Below are 23702 nucleotides of genomic sequence, written 5' to 3' on the forward strand. Positions count from 1 at the left end.
CCCACTGAGGAAAAATTAAATGTCAGACAAGGGGCAGCTCCTAGTTCACATCCTCTGTATATATGACGAAGGAGTGGCCCCAGCTGTAGATCTGATAACGCTAACAATCGTATGAGGAGAGGGGCAGGTGTGAGCAGTGGGAGCCTCTTAGTTTTGGCTGCAGTTGGCAACACACAGGCAGTAAGTATGAACATGAAGCTCTTTTAATAATTGATTGCTGTTTTCCCTATTTTTTTTTTCTGTTTTGTGCGCTGTGTTTAAGTGCTGTGCTGCGCTCCTGCTCTGAAATAGATTTGTGTTACCATGTGTGTGTTGCTATGGAGAGATCAGCCTGGTATTATTGTGTAGCAGTGTCTCTCTCGGGGGGGTTGGTCAAGGATTCATGTGCAGCACAAGACTATCTTTTAGGATTAACCATTCATTTTAACACACATGCAGCGGGGGGGTTGCACACATGTCCACACACACACATGTACACACACACACACTGTAGGGCAGCCCACACAAACACTGATATTAGGTGTAAGTGGCTCAAATAGCGCTCCACTTGATATAGTTCATTCGCTTTGCGTTTCATTTGAGTGAGCCTGCACAAGGAGAAGTGTATTGAATTACTTGCAGTCCAGTTGAATACAAAGAGTGGAAAAAGAAAGCGCGTTGGGGTTTTCCTCCGTCGCCGCGAGCCTCGCTGCTTACTTACTCCGGCGGTAGAGTCACAGCATGGCAGATGTTTTCGCTCTGCCAGCAGTCAATGCAATTTGTAACCTGACTGTTGGACCTCTCATGATGTTTCCCCTTCCTAATGTGTTGTAACTTTTTTTTCTCCCTTCACTTCTCCGTCAGCATGCCAAGTCCCCACCACGGCTCTTTGCTTAATAAATGACCGCAGTTCATTTATATGGTAATTCCTGTGAGATGCTGGCCAAGGGATGCCAGGCATATAATGTATCACCACAATGCATATGCTTTATGGCTAATTAGGTTATTGATCTGAGGCTGTCCCAGCGTTAGGGCGTGATCACGACACAAAAGAGTATGAGAGTGTGAGTAATGCAGCTGTAAGCAGATATTTGGCGTTCATTACAATGCCGGGGAGATTCAGACGTACAGTGATGTGGAGGTACGAGCGCAGGTGCTTGCGTGTGCGCGCGCCTTTCCACATTTCTTATGATATTGCCACCCGACGTGTGAGCTCATTGAGTCATTTTAATATTGCCTGCTGGCTGTTTTCGAATGTTTGTTAAACACAGCGTTTGGTTGGAGAGCAGGGTGCAGTAACGAGATGTGAGAGATGTGTGATTTCATCATACTTTGCTCACACAATCGACTAACGCTCCGCTTGCAGCCTGCCCTTGAAAATGCAAGTTTGGAAAGCTGCTCCTGCCATTGTGAAATTCCATACAGAGAGTGTTTGCTTTGTGTGTGTGTGTGTGTGTGTGTGTGTGTGTGTGCACTCGCTGTGTTCATGTGTGTTCTCATTGGATACGCATTTTTTTCCTTTCTCCATCTCATCAGGTCTTTGTGCCCTCAGGTCACAGTTTGACTGCTGATCCCCTGAGCTGCCGCACTACTTAATTTACAGCACATGATACACAACCGTTCCCTGTAAAACTCAATCACAGCCTCCTCTGGCCTCTGATAAATATTCAGTGATGAACAAAAAAGCCTCAGCTGATCTAGTCAGATCTGCTCTGCCTTCAGCTGTTTACAGAAAAGTCATGCGTTACCTTTATACAAACAAAAGATGTTTCTGTGGGAATTAGAGTTTTAGCCCAGCCTTTAATCAGGAGGCCTCTGTGTGTATGCGCGTCTGAATTACCGTGTGCATATGTGTGTACCGCCAGCCAGAGTGGCTCTTCTCCAACACACAAGCTTTACAAATTGAAACAGAAGATGAGTTGAATGAAGGCGCTTCCCCTCCCTCCCCTTCGTTACCTCAAATCACCCAGCTGGAGAATATAAAACAGCTATCATGTACATACAGCAACAGCGTGATGTGTTCAGGGTCCGCTGAGGGTGACTCCAGGCAATGTACGCAGCAGAAAAACATCTGCTCCATGGGGGAATTTGCCTGGTATGTGTGTGTTTGTTCTGCTGCATGCGTTTTGTGTATTTGTATACATTTGCATGTGGGTTTGTACCTTTGTTTATGTGTTACGGAAAGAGTGAGTGGGAGGATAGCTGTAGTATATCATTATCATGTGGATGCCACGGCCTTGTCTTCAGATGTTAAAGGTCAAATTAACTCTTTGGCAGCTTGTAGTCATGTGGAAGACCCTCTTCTTCAGGAATCCTCCGCTGTCGTCCTCTCCGAGAGTGGCTTCCTGTTAGAGTACGCGCTTAATTATGCATCTGCAGTCGTGTTTGAGAGGGTGAAAGAGGGTGAACGTAGCCTACCAAATGGGTGTAAATGTGATGCAGTATTGTTGCAGAACTCCATAAGAAAAAGCATCGATTTCATAACAATATGTGAATGTTGTTTTTATTGAGCGTTATCGGGTTTGTTCGCACGATGCTGACGTGAGAGCCCTCACTCTTGTTTTTCTCTTTGGTGTGTGGCTGTAGTTCCTATACAGCTGCTCCAACCTCCATTATCGGCTCCCCTCCGACTGTTAACCCCTTAATGGGCCACCATCACGGTCAGCGCACTGTCCCTTTTGTAATCGCCGTACTCTCTTTAACCATTTCACGGATGATGCTGCCTTCCATCTCTCCCTTCTCTTTTCTTTGAGAGAGTCCATTTTCGATCACTCGTTTCTGCTCTTCTTTTCTGTCAGTCTGGGGAAAAAAAAGGCCTTTTAAAATAGAATCAATTTACACTAAAGGGCCCGGCGGGCATTAGAAAACTGTAGCACTTAATTTCATAACCAAAGAAAAAAAATTACAGCTGGAGGCTGTTAGCACAATTCCCGGAACTTTTATCATGAGACGTAATATACGAGCATGAAAGACAGCTGCTCTCGACTGTAGTACAGTACGGTGGTGGGTCCGGCTATGGTACCTGAAAACAAGATTACGTGCGGTGCAGTAAAGTACAGTCGGTATGTGTGTGAATACAAATGTACAGCTTTTCCATCTGGCCTTTGTTTCAATTCACCAGAGAGAAGTGGGCTTCAGAGCCAGATAAGGATATTCAATTAGCTGGAGTCTATGGGAGACCACTGCACCAGTCTGAGCACGCTGGAGCCGGCTGACATATGGTACAGGAGGAGCAGTGAAACCTGATATCTTCTCATTTCATCTTGTCGCGGTTTCAGTAATTTTTTCATTGGAATGTCAAACATGTATACCGGCTGCTTCGGTGGATTTTTCTCAACGGTACAGTCTCATCGTAGAAGTGAAAATGGAAGATAAAGTAGAATATGGGGCAATGAAAGGAAATGCTTTTCAGATTAACACAGTAGAGATTAAAGGGGCAGTCCTCCCCAAAATTAGAAACACATATTTTCCCTCCTGCTATTTATCCATCTAGATTGTTTTGGTGCGAGCTGTCGAGTGCTGGAGATATCAGCTGTAGAGATGTTTGCCTTCTCTACATTATAATGGAACTAGATGGTGCTCATCCTGAGGTGCTCAAGGAACCAAAAAATACATTTTGAAAACCGTCTCTTTTCAGAAATCACGGTTACTCAAGATAATCTACAGACCTTGTTGTGAGCAGTTTCATGTAGGGACTATTTTCTTTGTACCAAGCTATACCAATTGATAGGCTAGCTAACTAAGCGAGCTAACCTTAACGCTCACTGGATCAATCTAGATGAATCAACCACAGAAAAGAGGAAACATATGTATATATATTTTTTGACATATATTTTGTTGTGAACTTCTCTTAGTCCTCATGTAAAACTGCACATATCTGTTTATGTTTTTCATCAGTATTTAAAATGGAAAAATTCTCTCGGTGAGGAAAAAAAGAGAATTCCTCTAATTCCTGTCGCTCTGTCTTGTCCTGTAGCTTCTCCTGCCGCCCCGTGTCCTCCTCCCGTCATAAATCTCAAGCAGGACGTTTCCAGGCAACTCTCCAGTCAATCTTTACTGAGTTTGTTGCGCTATCGATCTGTCCTGTGCTATAGGTTGTCCTGGCTTCTCTCTCCCCGCTATTGATGTTTTTGCCTCGGGGAAAGAAAGAAAGTGCCTCGGCCCTGAATTTACCGAGGGGCTCGTTTTCAAATGACTTACAATCACCTCACAATGAAAATGGAAGTTGTCAGGCGGTGGCATTTATACAGCAATACTGTTGTTGGATCTCTCGATAGTGAACGCGTTGGATACGAGGTAAGAGTTGTGGGATTGTAGAGCGGGTTATGGGGCACTAAAGAGCGATAATCTCTGTGAGGAATATATGGCCACTGTGGTCCTGTGGGGACTGTCACCTAATGAAGATGGTTTAGTCCTCTGGGTCCACATAGACACAGCTATATTTCAAGCTTTTGTGGTTTGGCGTGCTTGTGTGTCTTCTGTCCCTGACCACATGCGTTATTGGTCGTTTTGATAAGTGGGAGGGAAATATTTGTATGAGAGGCCGTTTGGGTCATAAATCACGGTGTTACATAATGCTACACTTTAGTCTCCCTCACATCTACTATGCCCTCTTACATGCACAATCACAAACTACTCCATAGACGCTCTTACCTATGCTCACTTTAGACCCTACGATAATACGTATGAGAGGATGACTGTACATGTGAATGAGTGGGGGGTATCTACTAGTACTTGTCACTTGTAGATTTTTGTCCACAAACACATACAATTACTTTCTCATATTCCTCTCACACAAACAATGATTTTCTGTCACACAGTTTTAGTATTTCATCCATACACTACTATCTTTTCACATACACCCTCACACACACTTGTTCAGTTTCACATACTGCACTCTATCACCACACCTCATATGGAATAGTGTTGTATTTATTTAAACTAACTCACATACACTATTATTCTACTAATCACTCCCACATATGTTATAATTTCTTTGAGACAATATTTTATCTCTTGTAGTCTTTTTCTTTTCTGTGCACATTTCCAAACCTGTCATCTGTGAATTGTGTTCGATTCCCACTTCTTGGAAACACTTTGTCAAAGGAGGCGGTTGCAGTTGACAGTGTTCAAATAAGAGTCCTCGAGAGTTGGGACCGATCCTGACCCATATCGGTATCGTGTTCCAGTCCTGGCGTAATTCAATTATCAGATATCCACATTATGTCAGCGATGCATGTACCGATGCAGATTCCTTAGTCTGATGTGTTTGTATCCACCAACAGAGCTCGTACCTGAGAATGCCACCACTATTGAAGGCTCGGCATTAACACTTGCCCAGGCCAAACAAAATCTGTGTTTGGGCATGTGAAATACATGTGATGTCTAATGTTATCTGAAAATAAACTTTTTGTACTGTATCACTGAAGTGGAGCTTTTCCAGTTGAGCTGTGTGTGCAAGTCTGTCTCACAACCAAGCATTGAACAGGACTCATGAGAACAAACAGACATGCTGGACACTAGAGAAGATAACTCTGGGGTTGTCAATGTCATAGACAACCTAAATTACTATCGTTAAATATGTCTGGGACGCTGCTGGCAAAAGACTTACCTTTTTTTGCCCAGAAGCTAGACGCCATGCCCCTCTCACTGTCATTACAGACTATATTCATTTTTGCATAAATAGCACTGAGAAATATCCCAACTCCAAACACTGAATCACTCATCAAATAAAACAAAGCCTGAAAGAGAGCGTGAAGCTTTCTGACGAGATGGAAACCCAAACACAGTCAACTGACTAAACTTTTGGGGCTTTTCCACATTGTATTGTATTCCCCATGTATTTCCTGTAAACATGATGTTTCCCAGTGCTTTGAGTTTCCTTTACACAATTCCTAAACCCTTGATCATTCTTCGGGCATTATTATTCTGTGGATGCAGTTCTTCTGTGAAACAGTTTGTTTAACGTCGCCTGCTATGAGACTACAGTGGTGTTAAACCGAGAGGGCTCCTTTCGTAAGACTCAGTTTATGTGGAAATGTGTCAAGGACAGGATCTGTCGCTTTATGAGGAGGTTATCAGCGCAAATCTGGCATCAATCAGGCAATCAGCCATAATGGGAGTCTATGGGGGCGAATGGGGCAATACTGTTGATTAGCTAAAAATAATGAGGATGCTTTCGTGAAATGATTAGTCCTAGTTCAGTGTTCAATGTCAAACCTCAAGGAGCAGCTTTTATGGCGGCTTTAACATCAACATCAACACGGATGTGAGATATTCAACATCATATATTTAACCTTGCGTGGCTGTTTTTAAAGTCCAATGACAAGTGAAGAGCAGCGTGATATTTTGAAGGACAAAAGTACCAGCACCAGCGTTTTGTTCTTTAGATTTTAAGAAAAATAAAAACTGAAACTACAAACTCTGTCATTTAACCAGAAACAATTAAGACAAAGTTCACCTCTGTTCGAAAAAATGATTTCAAATCCATTTTACTTGAGTGGACTAAACCAGTTATTATTTCTTTTTTATTCTTGATTGCAAACAAACTCACTGAGATTTAAGTGTCCCCATTAGCCATTTTCCAAGTTACATGTCTTTCTCTGGGTAATCATCTTTGGTTAAATGATATTCTGCAGTAGTGAGTGCTGTCGATGCCTTCAAGTTTTTCATTGAGCAACAACATTTAATAACACTGTTGCTTCATCAGGATACACAAAACTAATCCGACGATGGTGTTAAGAGATGATGCAGGTCCATTGTTGTCTAAAGTTTGCCTGTGGTGAAATGATGAAGTAAACGATGGGTTTTCTGGGTATGTTGTGTATTTCAGAGCCTTTATTTCTGATTAGTAAAAGTCAGGAGCCCTGACACCTCCATCCACCATTAGGTATAATGTTGCCATTGAGTCAGTTAGATAGCTGTGGGATACAATTTGAGCCTAATCGCCTAATCAGCTATTAGCAGTTCCTGTTTACAATGTATCCATTGGATATACAGAGAGCCACAGTATCATTGGATCTCGCTGATACTGAAGAACAACCCGCCCGATTTTGAAGCTGAGGGGGGGTCTTTTTTCAAAGTGGTTTTATGGAATAGGTATAGAAACAAAACACTTGGTGAGGTTGGTTTGAGTTCAAATCATTACACTCGCGATATCTTTTGCAGGTCTGGGGTCACCATATAAACACTCAGGAAGTCTAGGCCAAGTTGACTGTATATATTTCATGTCTGTTTGTTCAGATTTAGCTAAGTTAAGTTATGAACTCTCAGCTATTCATAGTTACCAAAAGTTTTGGAATCGGTCCAGTGGATCGCCTCAGCTGGCAGCCATGATGTGGCTGCAATGTAATCCTTTGGGGCAACTACGACAGTCAAAGTTATGTCCGCTAAAAATGCTTTCTTTTGCCACTGACAGGCTGAGGTTGTTATTCAAAATGTCTGTAAACATTATAGAAGTTATTCCTACAGAGACAGACCTTTCCTGCAGTTGCTCAAGGTAAACGCTGTCGCTGTCGTCTCCCAGCAAACTTAAATCTGCAAGATTTCAGAACAAGACTTCTCCTTGAAGGAGACTCGTGTTTTTTTGGTATCAAGATGGATCTTCATCATTTAACAAAAAGGGCTTTCTCAGTAGGGATCGTTTCTGACACTTAGCATAACAACCTCAGCCAGTGGCACAAAACAAGCTCTTTTTGTGGAAGCAACTTTGACAGTCGGAGTTGCCTGAGAGGATTATGTTGCAGCCGCTGCAGCCCTGTCGCCAGCTGAGGCAATGTACTGGACCTGTTCAGAAACTTTGGTAAGTATGAATCATTTATAGGTTCATGGTTTAAAATACCATGTTTTTATTCATGTTCTTTTGTGTGTCATGTGTATTTTAGTACGTGTGCAGCGGTTTGATTTGGTCCCTGTTATTTTTTGCACACACTTCACCAGCTTCCAGATTCAATTTGTTCACCGTTTACCAGGACATCAGTCCATCCATTATGGCCCCGATCTACAAAATCAGGTTTCTAACAACGCCCTCCTTTAATTTGCTGGAAATTGAAATTGTTCCTAATGAGGCAGTGGGCGTCCCAGCGGAAAAGTAACCCCCCCATCAGTTCTAACCCCAATCTCCCCAGGACCTAATTTATAAGACACACACTCACACGAGTACTCGTGGAGTAACCTTGTTGGCTCCTAATTATAATAGCATTGTGTCTCTGTTGAACACAGAGCGTTATTAGTCCTAACAATAACACAATCCCACAGGCATGTACCTGTGTCCTTTTTCTCTGTGGAGGTTTCGTCTTGTTTTTGGCAACTTTTTTGTTGTTAATCTCTGAGAAGAGAGCACGAGAGAGAGAGACAGGGAGCGTGAAGGAGGCTGAGCTTTGCTAGAGGCTAACAAATGTCTCTGTTATCCAGCTACCATCTTTTTTAACTGCTTGTTCTTGTGGACAGTGAAATCTACAGGCTGATTTTGCGACAGGATTAAATCTGACATTTTTAGCTTTGATACTACAGATTTGTAGTAGCTGTCGTGAGCAGCCACAGCTCTGCATTCATCATGAATTATTTACTTGTTGTGAAAGGAGATATTTTTAGAGTCGTCCTTAGTTTTTTAATCTAATGTGCACATGCTGTAGTAGCCATTGTTCTCATACTTCTGTTTCACTTGTCCTTCTGTTTTATTACACTGTGAAATACACATAAAAGTCATGATGGCCACATCATGTTCCAGATGATTCATAGTTGGAGTGAATGTGATCTTTAAATGATGCCAACAGTGAACTACACAGCAGAGGAATCTCATCTTGTTCTGCTGCAAGTCTTTGCTACTGCCCCATATTTTAAGTCTAGTTCTTTGCCTCAGTAAAGGTTATAGCGTCCCCGAGGCGACTGCAATGCTGAACCTGATTTCTTAAAAGTATTGTCACAATTTATTGTGTGCAGATTATATTGTTGCCCTTTATTTTCTTGCTGAGTTGGTGTGTTGGGTCGTCCTGCTGGAGATTCCATCAAGACCACTGATATGCAAGTAATCAGCCCGGTGAGCATTGACGTAAGCTGGCTTTAGTGTTCGAGGTGGTCGTCATGGCATTTAATGTTATCACATATGCATCTTTCATGACATATATTTCATTTGGGTTACACCAACAAGACCTCAAGACTCGCCAAAACCAAGGATCATGAGCTCACAGACCAAAACACTTGGTTGAGCCTACGGAAAAATTGTTGTTTTAGATAAATGTCGGAAAAAGTCACTGTGGCCTGTCTGTTGCTTCAAGTCAGGGTTGGCATTCTCAAGATTTAGCAGTCTTCCCCTAACATTAACTAAGTGCTTTAAGGATATGTTCACCAAAAAACTCAAATCCAGTCATTATCGACTCATGTCGATGGAAAGTCAGGTGAAGTTTTGTTTCACAAAACATTTCTGGAGCTTCACAGTGAAACAGTGTTGCAGCATTCTCCTAAACAACTGGAGTAGATGGGGACTTGTTTTAAAATGTTTAAAAAACTGTAAAAAAAAAAAAATATATATATATATATATATATATAAAATTACTCCATACAGTTTTGCAGATATGGTGAGTATGAGAATGAACAGTTTGCAGTTATCTCAAAGATGAATATTTTCTTTCTATGTTGACATTTTCTGATTCATATCATTTGGATAAGAGCATAATTATTAGGTGACAAGAACAGTAACAACGCACCTGAAATAAAATGATGGCTGTTCATTTAAATCAATTACAGCAGCCTGATAAGTCCAGGAAGTTACGTTATATAACTACAATGCAGGTGGACAAAGTAAACATTTTAGCTGCTTCTGTCTGTCGCTTTTTAAAGAATTAAGTGAGAACAAACTTCTACTTTGTTTAGTTTCATCTGCGTATATTGTAAACGATACTGTAACAGTGTTCTGTTCATTCACGCTGCTTCTGCTACCTTACTTTAGTAACAAGCTAACGTGACAAGCTAACGTGTCTGGCTCACATTACTGTAAAGCAGTTGGCTCTCAAGACTTACTAAACAGTCTTACCTTGCCCGGGTTTTCGTCTATAACATGAATCCACATTACTTGTCAGATGGTCTGGTGTCTGGTTATCCTTTTTCGCGGGGTTGCTAGTAGCCATTTTCTGTGAGCAGAGAAACAACAATAGCCGAGCTTACTGGCACGACAGAGACAGTGGCCTACACTTTGAATTTTGAAATCAAATACGTCATTACAAATCAAATATTGAAATTTGAAATTAAGTTTGAATTTTTTATATCACAATAATCAAATTCACAGAGAATGTCTCATGTCACAGTATCAATATTAAATCAATACACGGCTGTATTGTGAAGTGAGATGTTGGCGATCTGTTGCAGTATTGATGTTACACACTGAACATGTAGCCTACGATATGCACAATCACACATGAGTAGATGTGGGACTGTACATGTTTGAATAAATGTATGAAGTGAGAAACACTTGGCAGGATGTTTTTCATGAGCTTCATCACACACATTCTGGTCCCACACACACATTTAAGCTGAGAAAGTTGTCCGCAGACGTCCTGATTGTACCAGACATGTGAAGTCAGTCTGAGAATATGCTGTGAAAACTCTTTGAACATCTTTGAATATCTTCCCCCGTCCCCGGGACTGTCTCGTGTTCGTGGAGCACTTACAATAGCTTCAACTTATCCCACAGAAGGGCAGAAGCAGCCATTATTTAACGGCAGACATCCCTACAGAGATATAAGGACATGAAGTATAGGGTGATAAGGCTCGGCTCACCCTTTCTACTCCTGCAAGGGAATAGCATTTCGACTTAGATGCTGATAAAGGTGACAAATTTTAATTCATGGTGTTATTCCTGAGATGCGATATGTACGCGCGTGCCATTCATTTTTTAACAGTAGATGCTCTAAAGGGCAAGGGCAAACGTGTGGCAACTAAACACACACTGCCAATACAAACAACACAATGAAATACACGAACGTGCTGCAACGATTCAGTTAGGACAAACATGCAAATGCAGAAACAAATGCAAACGGAAAAAACGCTGCACGTCCAAGGAGAGCAGGCGGCAGCAGCAGTGGGCCGAGACAAAAGGCTGAAGTCAGACAGTTTCCCAGCAGCCTTCAGTCCGTACGGGATGTCACAGAAACACACACACATCCTGATTATGATTTAAATGTTATCAGATCCATGTAACAGTTTGTACACAGTCTCATGTAGTTTCAATCAGATAGGGTAGCCTATTGAAATGCTATACACGCATATATGTTCTGCCCTGTTCATGGCTTTATTAATAGTCCAGACAAAGAGTCACAGGAAACAGGCTGTGAGAGAGAGAGACGGGGATAAAATGCAGCTGAGGGCCACAGGTTGGAATCAGACCCCGGGCTGCTGCGGGCGAGGACGCAGCCTCTGTACATGGGGCGCTCACTCCACCAACTGAGCTCCTGTGGCGCCCTGGTTCAACCTCCATTTTACGTGAAATCTCATTTAATAGGCATCATGTCAGTTTGCTGCTGTAAGTAAATCAACTGAGCAGACGTGTCCCTCTCAAACCACATGTCTCTGATTGAAAACAGTAACCAAACAGATGAACACAAGAAATACAAGACTGTCAGGGCTTCACATCTGTGCAGATGTCATTTAAAAAATCACACTGACAGAAGGTTATGCGTCGCTAAGTACTGAAATAATGAAATCATTCCAGTGTTATCAATGTTACAATAGACTACAGCTGTGATAAGTTGTTGATAATTTATTAAATGAATGTATTTTCTGACTGGTAAACCTCACCATCAGCCACACAACAGGTACTTTGTTAACAGCATATTCACTTAACGCTCAAAATCAGACAAATGAAATCAAAATCAATTATCAAAATTGTCTTGAACCTGGTGCCTACATTACCCACAATGCAACTTTAACATGAGTGGAGGCAGTTTATCAGATTACATGCAGCTTCCTCTGGAGCTACAAAAGGCTTTATACTACTTTTTCCACCTATGCAGTAGTAAACACACTTCAATGTCTAAAATTAGTGGAGTAACCCTTTAAGTTGCAGCGTGTTTGCCCTTGTCAGCCTCTGCACTAACAGGACATTAAATGTTTTATTTCTTTTTTCATTTCTATTACCGCAGCACACTGAGCTCCATGATGGAGGATTTTCCTTCATGAATGTGCAGCCTCTGGTTTCCCTCTGTCTTCACCAGCGCTGAGTAATGATCCACATGCTGGTCGAGGATGGACGGAGGAGCCGTGGTGCCCGCTGGCCTGTCAGAGAAATGTGACAGCGTCTAGTGTGCAGGGACAAACTGGAGAGTGTAGCCTGCAGCTCTCAATCACTCCGGGGGCTGGCGGAGACACCCACAGGGAGCTGTCTTCCCTCTCTTTCATTTATCTCTTTGTCTTTCGCCCTCTCTATCTTTGATGTCCCCTCAGTTTCTAGATCTCTGCCTCATTTTGTCACCTCTTCCCTCTTCTCCTTCATGTTCCTCTTTTCATGTCCGCCTTGTCGGCGTCTGTCCGCAGATTTTTACGCGCTCGCGTTCACGTGGATCCTCTCAAACAATTCCTCCTCTTGTGCTTGTTTCGTCGCTGCGCGCTGTCTGCGTCAATACCCGACCTAATCCGGTGCCTGGCTGAGGTTCGGCTTGTTCAACTAGCACACATATGCACACATCCACCCACACACACACACATAATTAAACAGACTGGCACACACACCCTCAAACACACGCAGAGTTGAACACACTTGATTTTAAAATGCACAATTCCATTTTTAGGGTACATAAGCCTTCAACATTGCGGCACAGTAGCCCCACACAACACTGAAGAATGAGGATTTTCTATTAGATTTGAGCTGGCTGGAGAGAGACGGACAGAGAGAGAGGGAGAGAGGGAGGGGGGAGCGAGGCAGAGAGTTGCCTTCATTTAAACTGTTCTGCACTGAGGCTTTTCAATTTGATTATGAGGCTCCATTTCATAGAGGCTGGATGCTGCGTGCCATTCAGAATGAAATTGAGCCGTTGGTCGGCTGGACAGGCAGCCTCCCCGCGTCTGCTCTGTGGGGGCATCAGGGGACGACAAGGGCAACGCTGGCCCGCCGTGCCCTTTCGCCGCACTGTTTAGTCGGGTTGCAGGGGAAATGCGAATAGCAACGGAGCTCGGGCAGCCGGCTAAGTGGGCGAGTGTACGCAATTGATTGAGTGCTTTGAGGTTTTGGAATGTGATGTGAGGACTCCTGCTGCAAAGTCTGTCAAGGTCTCCTTAGTTTTAAGGAGCAAAAGTCAGACATTAGATTTTGGATGTTGTTATATCATAATATAAGTAGAATCTTTCCCTGGTTTTAAAGGCTGCATTACAGTTAAGTCCTGTAATTTTCTTACCAGACTGTTCTTGTTATAACATTTGCCTTTGCTCATGTGAGTGATTTATAATGCAATGCAGTTGGTCTGTGGGTTTCCTGGGCCGGACACGGACTTATAATTGATAAATTATAAGTCTGTGTCCGAATAGGATGGCGTATTGATTCGAGCCCAGACAGCAGTCCACCTATTAGTGATCTCTGGGGGGATGGAGAGGGACGGCAGGTTCAAAGGGGGATGCATTTTGGTCATTTTGGCCAACAAGGGTGACAGACGAGGAGATTCAAGATTTATATTTTGGTCATATCAACCGTAACGTTTCAGTATTTTGGGAGTTGTGTCATACTCCATAAATATGCCTGTGCTCCGTCTCATATTCGTCCCTCGTTCAACCAACACAAATCTTCCCCTGATGTGTAGAAATGTAGAAACGTCAGTGTTCGTGCAAACTAACCGATGGGACCGCTGCCCGTATTCGGGGCAGTCCTGACCTGGTTCAGTGAGTGATGATCACCAGAAACATGTAACTAAAGCTGAGGATGTAACAGCAGCCCCGCTCTCCATGTCCATGATCAATCCTGTTCATTTCCGATAGTAGAGCAACCCTTCCTGGGACGTTCTCCTTTTACATCCCCGGCTCTAATGTGGTCCCATGGCTGTCACAACATGGCCATTTCACGCTGATCAATCGTCATGTAATTGGTCACCGGAGACCGAATTAGGGGTATGTTTTGTGTCTCATTTTTCAGCTTTCCTGTTTACAAAATATAGAAATGTTGAATTATATTAGAAATGACCCACTCTAACTTGATAAAGGGAGGAACCCATAGCATTTTTCTTTTTCAGATCGACTAGAGGAATTTATGATGTTGGTTCAGTTTGAAATTCCAGAGCAAAAATCAATGCGAGCCAGTGAAGGAGCGTTGTGTTTGTCGAGTGTGGAGAGGGAAGGACTCGTGTCTGATAGCAGGAGAGAACTGTCAGTTATCGTACAGGTCACACGTGTCACACCTGTTCAGAGTCCTGTCTTCTCTATGAATCCACACCTTGAACCAACACCAACAATGAGTGTTGGGTTTGTTACATTCTTTGACTTGATGATGTGTCTCTGTAAGTTTTATATTAAGATGGGATAAGACCAAATGTGTGATAAATGCCACTCAGCTTGGCAGTGGTGAAATGTAACTAAGTACAACTCTGGCATAATTGTTCTTTACTTGAGTGTTTCCATTTTATGCTACCTTACATCTCAGCATAGGCAAATATTTGTACTGAACTACAGGTATTTAAAACTTGTAGTCACTGGTTACTTTTTACTTTTTACAGTTGTGTCGGAAGAACCAGCGAGATGCTTATGTGGTTTTATATTTAAGTGGAGAAATGAAAGAGAAGGCAGCTGCTGATCTGTAACACAACGGTACCATCTGTTTTACTTAGTAGTGAGAGTTGACCACAGATAATGGCTGTAACTTAGCTCAGGTGGTCGACCATGTTGGCTGTTAATCGTATAGGCTTGTTGGTTCAATCCTTGAGAAGGATACTGAACCATGATTTGAATTTGGTGTGTATGTGTAAATAAAGGGGAAAAAACAAGTCAGATTAATGTTATGTAATAGAATCTCCAGTATTATTGGATAAACTGTAAAACATACACTCGTGTCCTGTTAATGCACAAAACAAGCTCAGCAGCGTTTTCTTCAAACACACACAACCTTCGTTTGAAATAGTTGTCACGGATTTTTTGTCTCCGATTTTATAGTCCAAGACCCGAATTTACATATCAAGCATCTCAGAACCGCTCTGAAAGTTTGACTGGAGCTAAAAATACTCCGAGCAGGACTTTAGAGTTATTTATTTCCCTCACAAAAGCAGGAAACTCTCTCTTGACGATGAATGACATCATGTTGTGACATTCAAAACCAAAGGAATCATGATGTTTTGGAGTTGCTCAGTACATTCAAAGGAATGGCAGGCTGATGTGCTGCAGAGCGTGATACAAGAAGAAAGCAAGCTATTTATGCACTGGGAAAGACTAAAAATATTTTCAAACACGTATTAAAATAGGCTAATAAAAATACCTTTACAGTCGTTGAGTTCAATCCAGTGATGTTTTATCTCAGTACAGCATTGTCTAAAATGTTCTCCAGTCACAGTCTGTGCTTCAGCGATCTCTCTGGTATTGTTGTCATATACGCGAGCTGAGAAAATCCAAGGAGCATCAAGTTTGTTGTTATTCTGTGCATAAGTGAAATAACTAAAGGGTAAGTCCACCAATTTTCCACATTTGAATGTGTTTAAGCTGCATGTGATCCGATAAACTGCCTCCAGTGATTACACTCAGTGGCTTAATTGCATTGTGGGTAATGTAGGCGCCAGGTTCTGCTTAATTGATTTTGATCATTTGTTTTTAAACTCTCCATAATGAGTCAAATAGGGTAATAGGAGTGCAACGCTAGACCTGTGGACTGCTTTTCAAAACCTGGTGACTACATTACCCACAATGCAGTTTAGGCACTGAGTGACATCACTGGAAGCAATTTATCAGATTGCATGCAGCTTCCTCTGGAGCCACAAAAGGCTTTATACTACTTACAGTGGAAAATTGGTGGTTACCCTTTAAATATGTACGTAGGTACAGGTCAGTCCTTGTTGCAGCATCATCTTGCCAAAAAGTTTTAAATTGCCAGAATCCCCTTTTTGCAAAAAACAACTTTTAATCCACTCAGCATCTTTAAGGAACTTGCTGTGATTTGATTTGTTTGCAAAATTCAGCTCCCTGCTCCGTATTTATCCTTGAGAAAAGATCAGCATCTCGATCACTATACTGCCATATCAGCATCTATTTTTACAGCATTTCCTGTCATTCAAACTTAAAGTTCACTCACTGCACAGTCTTCAAAAGTGTATAAAGGTCCTAATGGCACAGATTAAAAAGCAATTTAATACAGAAAAGGGGATTAGAAACACTATGGGCTGCACTAATCCTTAACCTTTAGTCCTGTTCTCATGGAGCCACAATATGCGCAAGACGATAGCATCACAGGACCCGAGTTAGTAAATTTCCATTAGGGCCGCCCTTCTTTATTCCCACCAGCACATTTAAAGGCATTAGGCATGCTTTGTCAAGGCTAATAAAAAGGGGCCAGCAGTGCTATCACACACCCCCGACTTGTTTCGGAAAAAGCACTGTTCCATGTGAAGTTTTCATAACCCATTATGATAATCTGCCCGAGTCTCTGAAGGGCAGGGGATAGACAGGCAGATAGATGCTGCTGGGGTGACTGCTCGACAGACTCTGCATGGAGAGAACATTTTCTGTCTGTGTAACCGGGACAGAAACTCACTCCTATCTGCCAAGAAGAGCAGAAATGATAGACGACGAGGAAGAGAACAGTCGGCGTGGCATCGGGTCAGAAAAGAAAAATAGGAACATTATGTGCAGGTGATAAAGAGGCAAAACAAGCTAAAAAAATAGTTTAATGTATTCTCTCCTATCTCGTTCAAATTCAGAATTATATACACGCTGCAGCGCTGTGGTTTTGAACTTGCCCCTAAGTTGCCCTCACCTCAACAGACACTTTATACAGTACACTTTATCCTTTCACTTTCAAACGAAATGTTTTTTTTCCTTTTTTTCATCTCCTCTTAAAATAGTGGGATTCACTCACACACGCCTGATTTGAGAAGGTGCACATTTCCTCTTTTCCGTTTCCTTTTGGGCAGCCCGCTTCTAATCTCTGCAGGGGGAAGAGTGTTTCTCTGAAACAGGGTCACGGCGCGCATCAATCATTCATATCTAAATTTGTGCAGCGCAAAGATTCAATTTTCTGCACTTTGTAGGGTCTTCTGTTGGTTATATGGTTTTATTTATACATCGAAGTCCATTCATTATTTATTTGTTTTTGAGGCATCAAATGTTGATGCCATTTTCTTGGTGGAAGAGCGAGTACGGATGAAACATGCCGTCGAATAAAGGGAGTTTTTCGAACTCTAAACTTGTGATCATCATGTTGGTTCACGATTCTTCACACAGCCTGAGACTGTTCTCAGTGAACAACCACGTCTCTGTCCCCGGCTCGCAGTATATGTTGCTCAAGAAAGAAGACCTTTGAAACAAAAACTGTTGATATTTTGGTTCGTACTGTTTGTTTGACCACATGTCCTGCTGAGCACTAAATCTGTCAGCTTTTATAACCAAAAATTGTTTTGCAAGATCCTTCCCTCTCTTCGGCCTCTCCACAGCCACAGCGATGTAACTCCCACATCAATGCTCTATTTAAAGTCCGAACCTGTGTGTGTCTCTTCAACCCACTGTCAGCTTTTACACCCTTTTTGTTGTGATAGTATTGTATTCACCGCTCTTCTTCCTGTTCACAGGCCACTACTGAGCAGAAGAAGCTGAGCCATGCTGGATCCAAGCCCTCCCTCTCCGAGAGCAGCGGCCGACTCCCTCAGATAGCCATGAACACCTGCAAGTACAATGGCGGAGTGGTGAGACCACTAGTGGGCAGCCTGGCGTCCTCGTCGCGCCGCAACCTCGCGGAGCTCGACTCGGAGACGCAGCCCTTGCAGACGCTGCACAGCTCTGGCCTGGAGGTGGTGGTGTCGAAGGGCAACGGCGGCGAAGACCCCAGCAAGGCGTCCAACGAGAGCTTGGTCAGGGAGGGCAGCGGGCGTGGCGGAGGCAGGGCGCCGCAGAAGAAGAACAGGGACATTGGCTACAAGCTCGGCCACCGGAGGGCGCTGTTTGAGAAGCGGAAGCGGCTCAGCGACTACGCACTCATCTTCGGGATGTTTGGGATCGTTGTCATGGTGACAGAGACGGAGCTGTCATGGGGGGTTTACACTAAGGTAGGTTGTGCATGTGTGTGATGCATGAGTGGGAGCTTTGTGTGTTGTCATTGCCATTGTTAAGTTTTGATTTGTGTGGGGCTGGCAGCTGTCAGATTTATGAAGAGTGATTATTAGCGCAGACACTGACATACTTTATCTAACAAAGGTGATGGGAATATTGCACACATACAAATCAAAAGGAGTGTCATGTGATCTGTACTATGACTAACAGCCTATTGATTGGACAACAACTCAGAATTTGCCTTTTTTATTCAGTGATTTCTCGACTATTGGTCTGCTTTTGTTACTGGTTGTTTTTTTTATTTGATATCCATTTTTCATTATTGGCATTGGATCAGAGTCGAGCCAAAGGGGCTGGTTCCACTACAGGTGCCATTGTGGCTATCTGTCAATCCCTGTGAAGACAGCATCTGAAATCACAGCCTCACAGCAGGGGAGGGAGATGGAGAGAGGGATAGTGGAGGACGGGATACGTACATAGAGATTCAGACAGAGAGAGAGAGATAAAGACAAGTAGAGATGAAGAGAGAGGTCAACAAGAATAAAAGATGGGAATGACATGCCACGTGCTTTAAGCAGCATATTTCACTTTTAGCAGATCAGAGTGGAGACGACTCAGAACGCTTCAGGATCAAGTGGGACTCTTAAGCAAAGACACCTGTCTCAGGGTCATGGTGACCAGGTGACCACCCCTTGACCAGTTATTGTCCCTCCGTATCAGCTCTGCTGTGTCAGGGTATTTTGAGAGTAACATCGTTCACTCAGTTCACTGAGAGCTGCCTCTAACACCGTATTTACCGGGCTGTTTACCTGAGAGCTGACATTGCAGTGCACTGCAGTATATAATAGGTCACGGTGCCTTTCATCTCTGGAAATAAGACAGTCTCTTTAACAGTACAATCAGTATGTGAGTAAACACTGAACAGGACTGACTACCTTATAGGTAGTTTGGCACGTATAAGTCCATTAACTACAAAGTGTGTATATTTAAACATTATGGATCACTCGGGGCCGACATTTCAGCATTAGCATTCATTTGTATTCATAATTCTTCCATCCTGATGAATATGAGTCAGTATTTACTCTTCACCAACTTGTTAGAGATATAAGATTGTCTTTTGCTTCCTATATGCATCACTATATTCTCTGGCTAGTCATTAACTGTGTCTGTTTACTGGCTTGTTGCTAACTTTGACATTTCTCTGGCATTGTCCTTAGTTTATTTTCGCTGGGGAGTCATTAAATTTGTCTGTTCACTGGCTAGTCATTAACTTTTTTCACTAGCTAGTTGCTAACTTTGTGCCTGTGCCATTTGGTGATGGATTGGTGGTGTGCAGTGGGTTTATCAGAGGCTACCTGTTGTAGCTAGAAACTGTGTTTATAAGAATGAGGACTTAACCTTCTTCCAGGGGCGGCTGTAGCTCAGTGGGTAGAGCAGCAGGCTGGCGACCAGAAGGTCGCTGGCTATACCCTAGCCTCCGCCCATTAGAAGACTGGGATTGGCTCCAGCAACCCCGCAACCCCCCTGAAGGGGGCAACATCTCCGCGACCCTCACGGATAAGCAGCAAAAGATAATGAGATGAGATGAGATGAGATGAGATGAGATGAGAAGGACTTCACCAAAGAAAAAAGTTGCGGGCTGTGAAAACAAGAGCTAAAGGGTGCTAAAATGCACAATTAGGTGATTCTCTGAGGGTTCGTCACCCCAAATGACCCTTCTCACTTTTATTTTGCAGCCTCAACATTATTGCAGGCTACTGTATGAATCAAAACACAAGATTTTGCTTTCATTCTCTACTTTTCAGGCAGCCATTGGTTGCCATTTATTTCACTACGCCATAAAATGGATTTGCAGTGTCCTGAAACCTGCATGTTAAAAGTGATCTTACAAGGATGTTCAAAAGAAGAAGGTCTAACAGCAACTGGGACTTGTTTCATAAGACAGAGCTAGTCGCTACTATATCAGTGGGTGGTGGTAATAATTCTCTTCTGTTTGCAAACCAGCAAAGAAAAGGAGTGTGTCATTGTCTTTTCACACATCGTTGCTTGTAGGGAAAGAGGCTTCCAGCGCTTCCTTTTTTGATTGTATAATGTCCTTTAAGGACAAAGTTAAGTTACTGTCACATGGTGATGTGGCTGTGTGAACAGGCTATTTTTAAAACTCTGGTGCTTTCATGGATGCTGGCATCAAAAGTTTGAGAGTCTCCTGCCAAAGTCTTTTAATTCATGATCTATACGCTACTGTCAAAAGTGTTGTACTGTATGTCAGCTGTCTGGAACAAATCTCAGATATAGTTAGGCATTAAAGCTTTTGGTACGCTTCGAAAACTCTTCAGCATTAATGTTAAGTACATTTGTAGCCAATGGGCTTAAATGTTCCTTTCGCGAGAGATGGTTTCCAGCGGTGTCTGCTCGAGTTATTACAACCTGCTTTTGATTACACGTAGGTATATGTGAGTGTGGGTCTGTACGATGAAGTAAGTCAGTGTGGTAATCTATCGGATGATTTATGTGGTTTTAAGAAAGTCAATAGGTTTGTCTGTGACTGTTACTGAGTAAGGTTCAGTCCATTCATCAAGCTGACCTCAGCCGAAATGGAAATGACCTCCCATCTCTGAGTGGTGCGGTGCCCCTCCTCCTCCATCAGACAGGTAGCATGTGCTGCGGATGGTCCATTTTCCATCTCACGTCACATCATACAGCAGACACGAGAGGCTCAGCCAAGGTTTTCTGAGCCCTGAAGGAGGGAAACACGTTAAGAAGCAGTGAGCACTGGGACTGAAAAATCCTTGAACCTCTGGCAGGTGGATTAATTGGTTTACTCAATGTTATTTCAGCAGGGACTTCTCAAAACAATTCCAGACATTAGAATGTCTTGAGAACATGTCGCCGACCTGAGGGGCAAAGCAATCTAGTTGATAGCTAAAAATACATTCTGTAATATGGACCACCGAAGGACAGAGTAATACCGAGCAGCTCTCACTGTCACCACGCTGACGATTATGAACAATATTTCCACTTGTTGCTTTTGTCATTTGTTGTCGGTGTCGTTATGATAATAACAACCCGAGGATCATTAGCCTGCTGCAGAGCGGCGTTTTTACACCATGGCTGTTAAATTGATTTATCAAATGGCATTTTACCAGCATAGAGGGGGGACTTGAGTAGTACAGGTTCCCATTTCCTAGATCTACGGTCGCCCTGTACACACACACACGCACACACACACACACACACACACACACAGTGCAGCACTAGCATCCAGCTGGCGTATTTATCACCAGTGACGCTCACGGTGTTGGCCCCCCTGCTAATGCTAGCCTTGCCTTTCCTGCACCTACCATTAAATGGAAAGTCCCCCTGTTAGTGCTGGGCTTTGATTAATTGGTAGTTTAGATGGTGGCGAACAGCACCCATAGATAATATCAGGCTGCACCTACACCTGCAGCTGCATTGTTTAGCAACATCCTGACGGCGCCGTTTGTGTGTAAAAACCTCATTATCTGCTCTCAGTTAGACTTTTAAGCTAATAAGTACTGTGTGCGCATGTGTGTGTGTTGCTATATATAGCTCTGTGGGCATATGCTTGTGTGTATGCACGTGTTTACATGGGGATAATTATAGTTTACATGAATTCTAGCCGTCGTTTCCCAACTACCTCGTTTTACCTCGTTGCTAAGCAGTATCTTACAACTCAGGAGTCATTGACTATCGAGGCTAAATATAGACACTGAAAAGATGTCAAATGCACGTCAGTTTGTCTGGTTAGTCCTCTTTATACTGTTAGATTGTATATTGTAATAAAGATGTAATAATTGTGTTAAATTAACATGGCTATCTCTAATATATATTTCCTTGTCTTTTTCTCTCATCACAGGAATCTTCATACTCATTTGCACTGAAATGCCTTATCAGCCTTTCCACTGTTATATTGCTTGGTCTTATAATAATGTACCATGCCCGGGAAATCCAGGTGAGTCCACCACAGTAATGTGTTTTTAATTTAATTTAACAAAGCAGATTTTGGTATCAGTGTTGTGATGATGATGTACACATGTGGATGCAGTGTATCTTGTTCAATAATAAGAATGCTTTAATAATGTTTACACTTAATACACAAGTATAACTCTGTTTGTTACGTAGTCATTGTCAAAAAATATCTTCCAAAAACAAAATGCATGACTGCATTTCTGATATCACGAGTTTCTCTTTCATCTTTTTGCATCTCGGTTTATGTTATTTTTTGTTGTTCTGCTTGACTTAAAGGTGCAGTATGTAGTTCATTGACTGATAACTCTCATGATTGAATAAACAAACTGACCTTAAAGGACAACACAACTTCATACTGTTTTACTTTGTTTATATGTGGCGGACCCTGCCACCTTTCTAGCTTCAAACAGTGTAATGGGACCTTATTTTCCTCTGAGAACAGCTTGTTAATCAGTGATGGAAAAAATATTTCTGAGTTTGTATTATTACCTCATTAATACTGTAAATATTAAAATTCTGATTTTGAATTTCTTCTCCAAAACTGCACAGTGCCCCTTTAAAGTATATCTCACCTTAAGTATTTTGCTTATTGGTTTTGCACGAGACTTACTACGTTTAAATTAAATACATCCAAATCCTTGATGCCACTTTCATGGCTACAACTTTAAATCAAATGAAGACATTTCTAGATATCCTCCCGTCAGTTCATACACATTTTACTCTAATTCTGCAAGACGTTTTTCAGATCTTGACCAGAATTTCAAGTAAGATCTGTGGGTTTGATTTGAATAATATATTTCTTACAGTCTGTTTTGTTGTTGATAAACACTTTGAAGGTGTAGGGAGGTTGAAGATGATGAAAAATAGAGGAAATGCTGACAAAACAACACCAAACTAAAGAAGAAGAAGACAATTCTAAAACGAGATCTTGCTTTCTGTTTGTTTCTCTTCAGCTGTTTATGGTCGACAATGGTGCGGACGATTGGAGGATAGCCATGACGTATGAGCGAATCTTCTTCATCGTGCTGGAGCTGCTGGTGTGTGCCATCCATCCCATCCCGGGCCAGTACGTATTCACCTGGACGGCGCGGCTGGCCTTTACCTACACGCCGTCGGTGGCCGATGCCGACGTGGACATCATCCTCTCCATCCCCATGTTCCTGAGACTCTACCTGATAGGCAGGGTCATGTTGCTCCACAGCAAGCTGTTCACGGACGCTTCCTCTCGCAGCATCGGCGCCCTCAACAAGATCAACTTCAACACACGCTTTGTCATGAAGACCCTCATGACCATCTGTCCAGGAACTGTTCTGCTGGTGTTCAGTATATCCTCCTGGATCATTGCTGCATGGACTGTGCGCGTCTGTGAGAGGTAAACACAGGGTTGTGAATTGTGGATGTTGCTGAGGGGGAAAATTGAAAAACAAAATGGCTGCTGCACAATCACGCGTTGTGGATTACACCTCTCTTCCCTCACTCTCTGTTTCGTCCCAGGCTTCTTCTCGGTGTTAGCTTGG

The 23702-nt window shown here is 42.7% G+C and overlaps 1 protein-coding gene across 2 annotated transcripts in view; it reads left to right on the forward strand.

The window, feature by feature from the left end:
* The window catches only part of kcnn1a (potassium intermediate/small conductance calcium-activated channel, subfamily N, member 1a), a 56652-nt gene that overhangs the window by 6416 nt on the left and 26534 nt on the right, over positions 1 to 23702 (forward strand). For both annotated transcript variants that reach the window (XM_084370058.1, XM_084370059.1), the window contains exons 2-4: positions 17718 to 18191; positions 22073 to 22168; positions 23139 to 23557. In XM_084370058.1, coding sequence (XP_084226184.1) covers positions 17718 to 18191; positions 22073 to 22168; positions 23139 to 23557 — 989 coding nt within the window. The remainder of the gene's footprint in view (positions 1 to 17717; positions 18192 to 22072; positions 22169 to 23138; positions 23558 to 23702) is intronic.

Source organism: Pagrus pagrus (assembly GCF_965226575.1).
Source record: "Pagrus pagrus genome assembly, chromosome: 12".
In the NCBI taxonomy this organism is placed as follows: Eukaryota; Metazoa; Chordata; class Actinopteri; order Spariformes; family Sparidae; genus Pagrus; species Pagrus pagrus.